The following is a 15235-nucleotide window of genomic DNA, read 5'->3' as shown; positions in this document are numbered from 1 at the left end:
AGGCTACCAAAAAGGCAATTTTCCCCTAGGACAATGTCTGCACTAAAATCACTTTGCCAGGGAAGCATACTGTTATACCTACACCGTTGAAGCACTCCTAGCACTGACCTGGCCCTTAGTCTAGTCCTCTCAACAGCCAGACTGTGTGCTTGGAGTGGAAGAGGGTTTTTGGTGAGCAGTTGCATCTTGGCACAGAGTAGCAGTGTGCTTTTAACTTTGGTGTATAATAAAGATGCACCTCTTCCACTTCTGAACTTCAGGCTGGCATTGGTATCAAATCTTTGAGGGCCCTAGAGCTGAAACTGTCCAAATTATGGGCAGGAAGAGATATGCATTGTTAAGTAGTGGCTAATACTGTGGGTAAATGCAAGAAATGGATCTCTTTGCTGAAAGCCACTTGAAACACTTACCTTCTCTCTGGCCACCACTTCATGTCACCAGGTGCATAGCCCACCCATGCCCCCTAACCACTATTTCAAGTCATTTAAGACAGGAACTCCCATCAGTTAACCACCTCTAATTCCTTTTCTCAGTCACCACCACCTGTTCAGGAAAGATGAGCTTTTCAACATAGCTGGGCGGTGATCAGATTTAGGCTAGTTTGGATGAGGTAGAAGCACTAGAGCCATGGCACCATCTCTACCTCCCCCCTTGCAAATCCTCAAAAGCAGCAAGCCTGCAGCCATCTTATTTATAATAGGACTCTACTCCTCTCCCTACCTAATCCTTGTGAGATCCCTGGAGGCATTAAAGTTAATCTAAAGTAGAAATATTTTGAACAATTTGGGGCTTTAAAAGTTGATACCAACCCCTCAGTTGTGACCCAGCAACAAATAGGCAGCTAGTGCATATCCTAAACATGTATGTTCACAATAATATTTTCTACTCTAGCAGCCTGCTGCATTCTATAGCAGCTTCAGTTTCCACGTTGTTTTAGGTGTTGCTGAGATTGGGCACGTTATAGTAATCCAGTATTGGTGACAAAAGTATGGGACACAGGTGTAAGGGCTGTAGCTGAAAGAAAAAAGCTGAAGCCTGCTGCAGAAAGGAAAAGCATCTCTAAGGTGGGCTTGGAACATCTGTTCCACCCTCACTAGAATGTAGAGTTGCAGAGTCTCCAAGCATCCAAGATTAAGATTGATTTAAAGATTGTCATGTGATGAAACCCGAACTGGCAAATTGTAGAATATGATTTGACTAGTCACTAGTTCAAACACCCTCAAAAAAAATAAGCTATCCCCCTTTAAGCAGCATCACTGCAGTTTTATCTAAATTGAGCTTTGGCTAGTTAGTTTCTCACCCCACCCCAAAAAAGCCAGGCATTTAATAGCTCTACTCCCATATCCACACACTGCTAGGGGGCAGTAGCATGTGATGGATGGAACCCTGCAAAACTTGAGCCAGCCCTTAGAGCAGTTGCCCCATTCCACCCCCTGGAAAAACTCAGCAAATAAAGCTAAACACAAATCCACTCCTGGGGTAGTCTGCAGGCATATCAACACGTGAGCCACAGAACTGAATTTAGATTTAACAGAAGCACAGGCACATGTGCAGTTTCTGTCCCTTACGTAGACTGGCATGGGTCAAGGATGTGAGACTTCAAAGAACTGATCTGTATCACCTGCCTTTGCAATATAATCACTGGGTTTGGGGGGGGGGGTGCACTACTAGATGATGACAATCTGGCTATCAGCAAGTATTGCTGTAGTTTCTTATGCAGAAGCAGCTTCTTTAAGAGGAAAGCAACTTTAGAGTCCCTCAGCCCTGGTCTACACTACAAGTTTAGGTCAAATTTAGCAGCGTTAGATCGATTTAACCCTGCACCTATCCACACGACGAAGCCATTTTTGTCAACTTAAAGGGCTCTTAAAATCAATTTCTGTACTCCTCCCCGACGAGGGAATTAGCACTGAACTCGACCCTGCTGGGTTGAATTTGGGGTAGTGTGGATGCTATCTGACAGTATTGGCCTCCAGGAGCTATCCCAGAGTGCTCCATTGTGACCGCTCTGGACAGCACTCTCAACTCAGAGGCACTGGTCAGGTAGACAGGAAAAGCCCCACAAACTTTTGAATTTCATTTCCTGTTGGGCCAGTGTGGCGAGCTGATCAGCACAGGTGACCATGGAGTCCCAGAATTGCAAAAGAGCTCCAGCATGGACCGAACAGGAGGTACTGCATCTGATAGCATGGATTCATCTCCTCATACAGCAATCTGAACTCTGTTCCAAAAGACGAAATGCCGGAATATTTGAAAAAATCTTCAAGGGCATGAAGGACAGAGGTTATAACAGAGACTCGCAGCAGTGCTGCGTGAAACTTAGGGAGCTCAGGCAAGCCTACCAGAGACACAAATGGCCGCTCCGGGTCAGAGCCCCAGACCTGCCGCTTCTATGAGCTGCATGCCATTCTAGGGGGTGCCCCTACAACTACCCCACCCCTCCTGGGCTACGTTGGCAATTATCCCCCAATTCATGTGATATGTGTGCAAGAATTTGAAAACGACTTTATTGCCTCTGTGGAGATCAAAGGGGGAAGGGGAGGGCAGTTGGCTTACAGGGAAGTAGAGTGAACCAAGGGGCGGGTTTTCATCAAGGAGAAACAAACAGAACTTTCACACCGTAGCCTGGCCAGTCATGAAACTGGTTTTCAAAACTTCTCTGATGCACAGCCGGGCTGTGCTCTTCTAACCGCCCTGGTGTCTGGTTGCACATAATCAGCCGCCAGGCGATTTGCCTCAACCTCCCACCCCGCCACACACGTCTCCCCATTACTCTCAGATATTATGGAGCAAGCAGTAATAACAATGGGAATATTGGTTTCGCTGAGGTCTGAGTCAGTAAACTGCGCTAGCGAGCTTTTAAACGTCCAAAGGCACATCCTACCACCATTATGCACTTGAGCAGTTCAACTATAGGCTGAGCCTTACTGCTGTCCAGGCTTCATGAGCAAAGGGTCGGCGCAACCACACAGTGCTGCTGACTGGGAGAGCAGCCTGAGGCAGAAGCCTCCAGCTGCCATAATATTCCAGGCAGGACTGAATCTCTATTAGATGAAACTTAAAGAAGAGAATGACCTGGAGTCATTCCCATTTTTGTCCAGGTGCCCCCGACCAACCTAACCAAGGTCAGCCAGGAGCACCCACGGGATGACGACGACGGTTAGCAGTCGTATTGCACCGTCGGCAAGGCAAAGCGATGCTGCTGTGTAGCACTGCAGTACTGCGTTTGCCAACAGCTCCCGGGGAACATATGGTGACAGTGAGCTGAGCGGGCTCCATGCTTGCCGTGGTATGGCATCTGCACGGGTAACCCAGGAAAAAAGGCGAGAAATGATTTTTTGCTGTTGCTTTCACAGAGGGAGGGGGGCCTGACAACATACCCAGAACCACCCACGACAATGTTTTTGCCCCATCAGGCATTGGGAGCTCAACCCAGAATTCCAATGGGTGGCACAGACTGCGGGATAGCTACCACAGTGCAACACTCCGAAAGTCTATGCTAGCTTCAGTACTGTGGATGCACACCACCAACTTAATGCGGACACAAGCGACTGTATCAAATTGATTTCTAAAAAAATCAACTTCTATTAAATCGACCTAATTTCATAGTACCAGCAATGGACCCACTTCTCTGCTGGTCTTCAGGACCCAGGCCATGAGACTTAGCTAGGTATAATATCGAAGAGTGACCTGGAAAGCAACCTCTAGTCCCTTTCTGCATGGCCTACACTCAGTGAGGAAAATCTGGTATTCAGTCTTTCTATGTAACTTCAACCTTCCCCTGCCTTTACAGAAGCAGATAGCACTAGGTTGAGCTACAGAATTTTACTCACAAAATAATTAGAAGTTTCTTGGTCATAGGAAGGGACTTAAGTCAGTCACCAACTGAAAGCCCCTCAGCGCCAATACTTACTTGTAGCATCTGTGGAGAACAACAGCCTCTTCTCTCCTGCACAGCAGAATTTTTAAGTTCAAAATTTCTTTAGCAGCCAGATTTACCCCCACATCTTCCTTTATTTCATCTGGATGCCAAGGAGGAACCAAGTACAAAGGCAGAGAAGGCAGCAGCTTGAAGGGTAGGTCTGAAAATGCTGACATACTTAAAAGTGGCCTGATCTCGGACTAACTTCCCTCAAGGCCTTGTAGAAATACTCTCATTCTATTTGCTTTTGGGGTATACTATCAACAGGGTCCTTGCTCGAATAGATGCGCCACCCCATTAAAATGTAGGGGATAGTAGGTCAATCCATAACAGCTTAAAATCTAAAGCTAATTGCCACCCAATCCCCAAACTCTTGACTCATGGCATTGTAGCAGATAGGGTTTTCATGACCAGCGCGGGATTGAGTTGAAATGGAGTAGTTTGTCATTCATCTCGGTCATATCATCAGTCTCAAAAGCATCCAGCACCATTATGAGGAACTTACAGTGGCATTTTGCAGGTGATTAAGTGCAGCAAGGCCATTATATATATATACATACATACATACACACACACACACACACACACACACCCCCAACCAGTTGTAGTTGAAAACTATTCTTTGACTCTCACAAAGTGAACATAGCTTTAGTTAATCAGAGACTTGCTGGGTGAGATGAGAAAGACGGTCATGTGGTGAAGGCACTGACTGCCACTCTAGTGAAATGCTTTCCATTCCTGGCTCCAATACTGTGGTAAATCACTTGTGCCTCAGTCCATCTGTAAAATGAAATTAATGCTCCCTCTACTCTCACTGGAAAGTTGAGAATAAATCCACAAATTCAGAGGGTACCATGCTGGGAAGCATGCAAGTAATGAGATAGAAGTTGTAAATATTCTATATATTGAAGAGGAATTTGCTTCTTCAGACCCTGCTAACCAGTTGCATTTTTGATCACAAAAAAAAATCCCCAAACCATATCCTGTCCTACTTGTGAATGGAGGGCAAGTCTTCAGCTCTACCCCCGACAGTCTACTTTGTTTCTCCCAAGTCTGATCACTCCTACTTCTAAATTAGAAAGGCACGCAAAGATTAAATGGATTGCTGATGCTAAGTGTAGGTCTTTGGTCCTTTGCAGGCCTTCAAAAGTACCATTAACTTTTGCCCCATGCTGAAATGTGGAGTCAGAGGCTGAGAATAAAAATAAAACAGGGACTCTAGTGTTGAGATTCATCGTACAGCCTATTAAGAAAAAAAGTGATCCTTCACATTCATGAAATTACACTCAAGAAACTTTTCTTTAAATTGCTTGCATCAGATCTGCAAATCTGCATTTTAATTGATTTACATCTCAACTTAAAAATCAAAATTGTCTTCCAGATATGAACTGAGTTCTACTGGTAGCAGTATAGAAACTGTGGTCAGTGATTTGAACAAGCTGTCCTTTTTGATTACAAGGTAGTGGTTTGTAGAGAGTTTCAGCAATCAAAACCATGCTGTCCCCCCCGCATGGTGTCTATTGTATGCCATACAGGAACACAGAGCTTGTGTTCAAAATGTGTCAGTTTTATTCTTTTTTGCCCCAGCAGACTGAAAGTTCCAGAAACTTACTAGGAACTATACAGAATATGAAGGTTTATTTCAAAAGAATACATTTGCAAGAATACACATAGATGCACTCAATGTAACAGTACCTTCTGCAAAAATAGGTTACATAATACCCAGAACTGCAAGAAAACAACCTTATTCTCTACAAATTAGAAAGCAGGTTTTATAGCCTGAACCACCTTCAAAATGGAGGTTACTGTTGTGTATGTTCTGTTCTAAGTAGCTAACTTTAAAGCGTGACACCACAGAGCTAATGCTGGTAAATTAAACTACTAGCACACAGCTGCAAACTATTCCTTTATATTTATACAGTGTTAACAAATATTTTGGTTCCAATTTGTTTTGCAGAGCTCTAGTGCCGCAGGGAAAATGCTTATCAAAGATACACAAAAACTATCCAAAATTACAACGCAACTATTAAAAATGCCTCCAAAATTGAGAGGAAAAAAGTAATCATGTTAAAATTAAAAAAAATTAAACAGGATTTCCAGACAAGACTTCCTGTTTGTATCTAATCAGGTAAAGTTTAGATGAGATTTCAATAAGTTATCTTGAAACCAAGCAGCTGTGGATCCTAGAATCTTCGTGGAGGTCCACTCTTAAACGGCTTAAATCCTGAGCCACTTCCCCTCTGCATGGAATTGCCTGTGATCTGTACAACTCTATTAATTGGTGAAGAGTTACTGGAAACAAAGGTTTAAAAAAAAAAAAAAAAAAAAAGTGTTAAAGGGTATTCTGAGTGGAAGTTTTATGAGTCTGTCAAATGTGTGTGTGAACAGTACTAAATACTTATGTAACAACTGTGGAACAGATTTGTAGAACCTCAGGAGGAGAGGCTTGGTACAACATAATGAAAGCTTTCCTGTTAAAGAGGAAGTTACACACTTTACAGCAGAATACACTGATGCAGCTGAACACTGCTGCTATTGAATAACTGCTAGTAGCAGTGCAGGGAATACTCTGCACTGTTATGTAAATGATCCAGATTCATGACTAAGTCAGCTCAGCTCATGGGAAAGAGGAGTTTCATGTTGTGCAGCAGCGACCCCTTCAACCGATTAAGTGACGTTGATTGGTTCTCATCCAGAAGGATTATGGTCACAATGAAGAGCTTTGAGAGCTCAACAATGGGGAACCAGGGGAAAGGAGCGTTTTTTGTACCTTGTATGTGGAGACATCATGCCACCTCCTCCACGGCCATCTCCCATTCTCCTTGCATCATGATACCCACTTCCTTGAGAACTAGGTCCATGCCATTCTTTTCTTGGTCCAGTTTCACGACTATGGCGTTCAACAACATGTCTATCTTCATTATAATGCTAGCAAAATATACAGTGATTTACTGCAAGTCTGAAAAGATCACATGGCTTAAACTGCAATGTATTGAGTTACTTGAAGGAAATACACATTTTATGCAATGACTTTGGATTCTCTCCAATATACTTGGAGTAAATTCTATCGTAACAGTGTTTAAAGGTAAAAATCACTTTACAAATTCAACAACTTAGAACTGGCATTTCTGAGTCTGATCCTCTTGCTTCAAAATAACATTTTTTACAATGCTAATATGGGAGCTCCTTTGTGAAAGTGTTTCTGTGCAGCTTTAAATTTTGGGAAGGTGGCCTGGTTCCATGGACTGGGAATCAAGAAACCTGGATGCTACACCCAGCTCAGACATTGATCTGTTTTGTGACAGTGGACTAGTAACTTCACACCCTGCATCAGTTTCCCTACCTGGAGAACAGCAATAGCTATACTCCCCTTTTTTGAAGGATGGTTAATGTTATCTGTAGGTATCAGAGAAGAAATTGAGTCTTAGAGTTTCTTGGTTAGCCAATGTCACACTAGCACGGTTGTCACTACAGACTACAGTGCCAGCAAGGGCAAGATTAGAACTCTAATTGTTCTTGGGATTTTTGTTGTTACCGAACGCTTTAGAAAGTCGGGTACATAATTATCTGAGACAGAATGCTCAGCTCCTAGGGAGAAGGGTGCACTGTATTCCAGTGAACTACTCTCCCACCAGTTGATGTGATATCAGTGGTTCAAACAGCAGCTACATCCATCGTTCTGATTCACCTGAAGCACATTAGATCACCAAGAGAAGTAATGGACACTCACTTTTTGGATATTTAATGGGGAAAAAAACACATTACCCTTTAGCACTGCACAGCCGTATAAATACTATGGGTACAGGGTTAGCTCATTCTCCAACAGTTTCAGAAAACATTAAACAGGTATAGAGCAGTAAAGATACTTACTTGTCCTCCACTTCCTCTTTCTCCCATGACTCCCCGTTCTCCCTCCCTGCTTCCATAACCAGAAGTGCTGCTGCGGCTACCGGGAGCAGCACTTCTCACATGTCCAGACACCTCTCTTCCTGATCTCTCTGGTCTCTCTCCTCTGTAAGAGAATTACCTAATCAAATTTTTCTTTTATTGGCACAAGGCAGTAGCTGGTAACAACTTTGTGTGTAGGCTAGACAGAGTCCAATTTTCTGTATATTTTAGGGTCTTAGTTACTTGCAAGTAACTTCCCAAGAAACAATGTATACGTCTGAATTGTGTCTGAATAGTTAACTCACCTCAAAAAAGTTGCTAATAAAAATAGGATGCATCCTACATTCTCTCAAATAAGCAATACAGGGAGTCTTTGGACTTACGACACAATTCATTCCTCAGAATTGTGTTGTAAGTTGAAACCGCTTTTCCCAGAGGAATCAATGGTATGAAGGGGGGATTAGTTCCTGAAGCAAGGCTTGATACACTATTTTCACCACAATAACCTAGATTTTTGTACTAAATGAATTATAGATGACTAAAAAAATACAGTGTACGGTAAATACATTGATGTTGCAACATTAAATAGCATTCAAACAAACATATAAACTCACATATGCTACTCAGAATGCTGGCAACACAAGCTCAGAAAGCCAGGGAGAACAGCACACATACTGAGCCTTAGCCAATCACTGTTCAAGCTTTCTGATTGGCTCCTGGCCCTGGGCTCAGCCAATCAAAAACAAGCAGCAACCCTACCCGGCAACAAGCTATGCTGCTGCCTCAAAGCCAATCAGAAGCGACCCCTTTCAGCTCCACACCAGTATATCGCAACCAGGAAGTGATTTCAAAGGAACTTTGTGCAAAATGAGCATCCTAACGGCGAAACAGGCAGTCAATTGAAAAGCGTCATAAGTGGCGCATCGTAAGTCCAAGGATTCCCTGTACAGTCAAGTTATGGCAAACAATATGAACAGAATGCAAGTTTTGTTTGTTTGGGCAAATTCTACAGTTACCAATGATGCTATAAATTGATTTTGCTGGAATCACTAGCAATACAGCTTTGTCTAATATCCAGCAGACTATTACCTGGCATCCCGTTTGTCTGTGCTTATGCCTCCCTCGTTCTTCCAATTCGTTTGTCTAGGTGGATTTGAACCAGTCTCTCTTGGATGACGACCGTGTGATATTTCTGGCCTATCATGAATTATCACTGTTCTTCTCTCATCTCTGTCTCCTCGCACTTCTCGTCTGTCGGTATCTCGAAGTTCGTTTCTTGGTTGTGGGGGTTCATTTCTTCTGGACTCACTGAAATTCTTAGGGTACCTCTCAAACCCAGGCTCCTCTCTTCGCGCTGTCGGGCGCGTCTTTTTTCCTTCACTTTGATTTACAAAGCGTTCTCGCCTGTACAAATTGGAGGGCAGGACACGTTATTTGCCCAGTCCACTAACTTCAGCTAGAACACCAGTTGCTTCCTTACCTAGTTCAGTCAATTTAGTAGCTATGTACATGGAATTACCAAAATGTGAACACCTACACTTATTGTAACTGTGACAAGGTTCAACTCACAGCAGGTTTCAGAACACTTAATTCCTACAATCAGAACATTGTTACAGAACTAAACACTATTACAGAAACTTATTTCCAGGATTATGAAATGGGCTGGATAAACCAGAGATCCAACTGAAAAAGTATAAAATTAGTCTATGAATTTTAAGAAAAAAGTCTGTTTGGGCAAATGTTGCCATTTAGCCACATATTACATCAATATCCTATCTAGACTGCCATGAAAATGTAGCTCTATTAGCCTCCTATGAATACTAGAGACACTTCTCAGTGTTTTGTTTTGTTTTGAAATGCTGAACCCAAACATCAAGCCTTATTAAAGGCTATTTCCCGCAGTATCTGTCTTACGGACTCAAGGGTAGAAATCTCAAACACTCCTCTGAGTCTCAAGCAGGTCTCCAGTACCTCTTAAAAGTAAAAATCTTAGTAACTATTGTCCACAATCATACCTTTCAAAAGAGGATGATGGCACTGATGAACCCTCTGGGTATCGCCCCCTCTCTCTGTGGTCAAAGTCATTAAACCTATTCTGCTGGCGACTGTAATCAGAACCATGACTAAAGCGTGCATCTGTATCCAAGGACATCTTTTTATTCTCATTCCAGTAGGGATCATCTCGCCTTTAAAAACAGACATTTTTAATGAATATTTTACAGCAAGTTACAATATTTGAATTGTGGTCTTTTTACTATAGTACAGAAGAGATAAAAAGTTTTCTTCAAGTGAGTCCGTCCGTTATTTATTCTTCAAGAAGTCTCCAACTCCTGTAACTATGCTTAGAACTGATAATTTGTTCCAATTTTTCATCAGTGAATTTGATAAATGCACGACTTAGTTCACTGCTTTCTAATGAAGGTCATGTTAAAAAAAAAAAAAAAAAATCTAGAACACATGATAGTTTCCATTTTACCTCAGACTGCCTGAAGTGGACAAACATTCTTGGTTCTAAAATACTATCTGTACAAACATCCGAGACTACTAGTAAGGGCCCACGGTTTGATTTCTGCACAGGGTAGAATCTGTGACCAGTGAACATCAGTAGAACTAAAGGTAAGTTTTGTCTTTCAGACAAAATTACAAGAACTAAAATACATTGACATGTGGAGGAGAACAGTATGCAGAATGTCCCAGTTAGCCTGGTCATTGGAGACATTAAATCACAGAACTATGAACAGAACAGATCGGATTTAGTCTATTTGCAGGCTCTCTAAAGAAAGGCTGTGTGTTCATTAATGTGCAATTAATGGCCTTGAAAACTGAAGTCCTATTTCCCATGAAGTACGTACACCATTGATAGAAGCAGCCGTATTTTGACCAATGGGAAAATCATGACCACCTCGATGATTGATTGATTTTAGGTGATTCCTTACACACTGTTGAAAATACTAACAATGGTGCCAACTGTAAGAATTTTAGTTCCATTCTTATCTGACAAGTAGTCAAGTGTAACGCCGCCTGTTCAAGTCACATGGGGCAAACATCTGCCAGCTAACAATTTTTGTCACTGACCACTCAACTGGGAAGAAACTGATACAGATATCTAGAGGCCAAAGACTCTGTATTGCATTACTGATTCACTGAGCCATCCAGCTCCCAGGATCTGAAGTTTTAACACCAAGAAGTGGTAGCTGGACAGTAAAATAGCATGCACACACGTGTACGTTATGCTCTTGTTGGGCAATGAGGGCTCTATCATAAGAGGTTTCCTTCCTAGTACAGAATTGTCTCTCTCCACAGTTACATTACATTGATTTAGGCATATTAGTCCAGGGATTCTCAAACTTCATTACACAGGCAACAAAAATTACTACACAACCCCAGGAGTGGAGACTGATGTCTGAGCCAGCCCAAGCCCCACTGCTCCAGGAAGGAGGAGAGCAACGCCCAAGGGCTTCAGCCCCAAGTGGGAGATCTGTAACCTGAGCCCCACCACCGAGGGCTGAAGCCCTTGTGCTTTGACCCTGGGCTGTGGAGCTCAAGCTTTAGCCCTGGGCCCCAGCAAGGCTAACGCCAGCCCTGGCGATCCCATTAAAACAGGGTTGCGGCCCACTTTGGGGTCCCGACCCACAGTTTGAGAACCGCTGTATTAGTCCTTAGCAAGTAGGTCAGCAGCACTGGGTACTCGGTTATGGTGGCAAGTGTTGAATCCTGGCCAACTAAGTGTTCTCTGCATGGGCCCACTTAATGATAAACAGAGGTTGTTTGGTGGCAGGAGCATCAGATTAGCAACTTGGAAAATACACTACCTGTGATCTACATCACGTGGACGTTTCAAAGAGTTCCTTTTCTCCTGTTCATAACGAAGCTGCTGCTGCTGTCGACGAAGCTCCTCCCTTTCACGAGCAATACGCTCTGCTTCTTTGCGACGCTCCTACCAAAAAGATAAGAGAGGATTACTATATAATGAACACATTAGCTTTGAACTAGAGGCAAATATACAACAGTTGCTACAAATACAGAATGAATTCCCCCCACACAATCAGATCAAAATTCAATTTCTGTACTAATTCTGGAGAAACCTGCAATACAAAGAAGTAGTTTGAGACTATTGGGCTCTATTAGACATAACTCACTATATGAAAAAGCAGAATAATAGGACCTTTGGTATGCCATCTCATTAGCCAAGAGTTTGTCACTAGAAAGTTTTAACATTTCTAGTACCAATATGCCCTGAAAGGCACTCTCATTTTCTGTTTGCAGTAAATTCATAGTTATAGAACAGGGGTCGGCAACCTTTCAGAAGTGGTGTGCCGAGTCTTCATTTATTCACTCTAATTTAAGGTTTCGCGTGCCAGTCATACATTTTAACGTTTTTAGAAGGTCTCTTTCTATAAGTCTATAATATATAACTAAACTATTGTTGTATGTAAAGTAAACAAAGGTTTTTAAAATGTTTAAGAAGCTTCATTTAAAATTAAATTAAAATGCAGAGCCCCCCGGACCGGTGGCCAGGACCCGGGCAGTGTGAGTGCCACTGAAAATCAGCTCGCGTGCCGCCTTTGGCACACGTGCCATAGGTTGCCTACCCCTGTTATAGAAGAAATACTTGCAGATTTAAGTTAGATTTATGTGGCCAAAAGAATCCTTTAGCCTCTTGGTTGTGGACTTCCACTGAGATCTAGACAACTCTCCATATAAGCTGCTGAACAGCCAGAGGGAAAGTTCACTGTTTACAAGTTATATTTTCTACTTAAGAGAATCACAGCAAATAAAATGGAAAGGATTAAGTACAATATTGTAACTTGATGTAACACTGCACTTTGTGCATACTGGCCTGTACCTGTTCAATACGAATCCGTTCTCTTTCCAAGCGCTCTCGTTCCATTCTTTCCCTCTCCAGTTTTTGTCTTTCAATCTCCAATCGTTCTCTTTCCCTCTGCAAGCGCTCACGTTCCTCACGTTCACGTATGATTCGAATGCGTTCTCTTTCACGACGCTCTCTCTCAGCAAGTTCTCTTCGTCTACAACATGAATTTAAAAAGTATGGCTTATAGTGGTTGTTTATTTGAGACTTGTTTGTCCTGTGCAATACTGCCACAGCTGAACACAGCAGGTGTTCAAACTGAAAGACACGGCTGCTGGCAGGGCCCTTTTTTGGGAATTCACTTCCTCCTTTGTCCCAAACAGCCCAAAGTGGGTAATCTGTATGGCATGCTACGAAGCCCATTTATTTAAGAGGTCATCTGAGGTGCACGTAGATTCGATGTTGATAGAACGGGGAGTAGGTGTTAGGGGTTTTTTTTAATTGGCACCTCTCTGCTGCTACTGTCTGCATTTTGACTCTGCCAGGCTGACAGCCTAGCAAAGATATACAAGGTGGGAGTTAGATTCTTTGCTGTATACAGCTTGTGGCAGCTCCAGCAGAGCTAGAGAATCATCATCAGGGGGCTAATTACTGCTCTTCCAATTCTGACAATAGCTGGCTATAGCTGGGCTACATGTCAGAGTGCAGCATGGTCCCACTCCTTCCCTTCTCCTCCTCCTCCTCCCCCTCCCCCGCCGCACTAGGCTGCAGGGAGGGAGATGTAGGAGCCTGTTATATCAGCTCTACACCTGCTGGAAATCCCCACACCACAGGAATGCCAACAGGTAACTCATGGGTTGCTTCTGCTCCCTTTGCCGAGCTTGACCCACATAGAGGGAGTAGAACAAAGCAGAGTATCTATCCAGCTTCAAAGTAAGACAGATTGGCTTATTTGTGGCAAAAATACCAATCCCATATCATGCCCCCTTGTCATTAAGGTGTACTTACGGAATTAGCTATTTCTAGTCACACTTATTACAGTCAATTGGATTAAAGATGTCAAGAGTTTACAGAAACAGATTGATCACATGTAAGAACTGACATACCACAGACAGTTATGAAATACATATCCCAGTTATTCTACTCTATGGACACTATTTTCCAACTTTTTGCACCAAATATGGACTTCAGATATTTGACTGAAGTATACCTCTACCCCGATATAACACGAATTTGGATATAACGCGGTAAAGCAGTGCTCCGGAGGGCAGGGCTGCGCACTCCGGCATATCAAAGCAAGTTCGATATAACGCAGTAAGATTTTTTGGCTCCCGAGGACAGCGTTATATCGGGGTAGAGGTGTATTTTAATTCCAATTTGAAATCTGAGCATGGAAAATGCTTGATGAAATGCCCTATAATCGGATTTCTAATAGCAATTTTACCCAATTGCCTTAAAGTAGTCTGAACTGAAACAAAAAATTTTGATCACTACCTTCGGAGCTCAACTGCTCGACGTATTCGTTCCAATCGAACCATGTGCTCCCGCATTCTTTGTTCCTTCATTTTCTCAAAAGGCAAGATATCCTTTCTACCTCTGTACTCCCTGAACTTCATTTTATCTTGAATGAAACGCTCTTTGTTCCTTAGCATCAGTGGCTGTAGACAGAAATTCCAGTTATTTCAAAAGTCACATGGGACTAGGGGGATTTCTGGATACTATGGTAGTTTAGTTTATCACAATCTCAAGAACTAGTTAGCATGGACAACGCTGTTGATACCTTAGACTATTCTGAAGCTAACAACTATCTGCAGATAGTTAACTTGGCTTATTAATTGGAGACGAGGTGGTTAGAAAGTAATGTGGAGACAGACAAGGACTGTGTGTTAAGTTTAGAGAGATACTTACTTTATCAAACCTTCCCCTTCTCATTGTCCTAGTGTGACCCTGATCTCCTTTTGTTTGGTCTAGAACTACCATCTGACTTGGACTTTTTCCACCTAAGAAAAATGGGTTTAAAACAAGTATGAATTAAAGTGGTTTTGATTTAACACTACAGTTACAAATGAAAATAACCTAACATTTTAAGATGCCTGCTCTGGAAAGTTTACTTGCTGAAATGCAAGATATGAATCTTAAAAATTAAGATGACTATGATAGGACAGGTATGTCAGTACATATCTGTGTAATAAACAGTCATACAAAAATCTAGTAGTTTGTAAGACAGCACTATAATGACTTTCTTAGTGATGACAGCCCTATTACTGAAGGTTTTAAGGAAACAAGGTTTTAGGGTTTATATGCAGTGGCATCTTGGGTATTATCTGCTGCCGTAAAAGCAAGTGAAAAGATGAAAACAGAGGCAATAGGAAAAAAGCTATATTGCATACTTATTCGTTTCTTTTCTTCAGTTTTTTTAGTGGATTCTTGATTAGGGCCACTTGATCCATTATCATTCTTCTCATCTTTACCTTCAGTTTTCTTAGCTTCTTTACTTTCTTTTTTCTCCGATTTGTCAGATTTCTTTTCTTCTTTTTTGGCTGACTGAGTTCTTGTTAAAAAAGGACATAAAGAGACAGTGAGAAAGGATATATAGTTTCAGTACACATTTTGTT

The 15235-nt window shown here is 42.2% G+C and overlaps 1 protein-coding gene across 1 annotated transcript in view; it reads right to left on the bottom strand.

Annotated features, from left to right (window-relative positions):
• Positions 1-5543: 5543 nt before the first annotated feature.
• SLTM (SAFB like transcription modulator) overlaps positions 5544-15235 on the bottom strand; it is a 31190-nt gene continuing 21498 nt past the window's right edge. The window contains exons 12-21 of the mRNA XM_065411511.1: positions 15011-15171; positions 14529-14620; positions 14115-14278; positions 12657-12837; positions 11623-11747; positions 9826-9996; positions 8900-9214; positions 7793-7934; positions 6693-6850; positions 5544-6214 (exon numbers count right to left, since the gene is read on the bottom strand). Of these exons, the coding sequence (XP_065267583.1) occupies positions 6106-6214; positions 6693-6850; positions 7793-7934; positions 8900-9214; positions 9826-9996; positions 11623-11747; positions 12657-12837; positions 14115-14278; positions 14529-14620; positions 15011-15171 (1618 nt within the window). The 3' untranslated portion in view covers positions 5544-6105. The remainder of the gene's footprint in view (positions 6215-6692; positions 6851-7792; positions 7935-8899; positions 9215-9825; positions 9997-11622; positions 11748-12656; positions 12838-14114; positions 14279-14528; positions 14621-15010; positions 15172-15235) is intronic.

The sequence above is a fragment of the Emys orbicularis genome, chromosome 10 (assembly GCF_028017835.1).
Source record: "Emys orbicularis isolate rEmyOrb1 chromosome 10, rEmyOrb1.hap1, whole genome shotgun sequence".
In the NCBI taxonomy this organism is placed as follows: domain Eukaryota; kingdom Metazoa; phylum Chordata; order Testudines; family Emydidae; genus Emys; species Emys orbicularis.
This window is presented reverse-complemented; position numbering and strand designations above follow the sequence as displayed.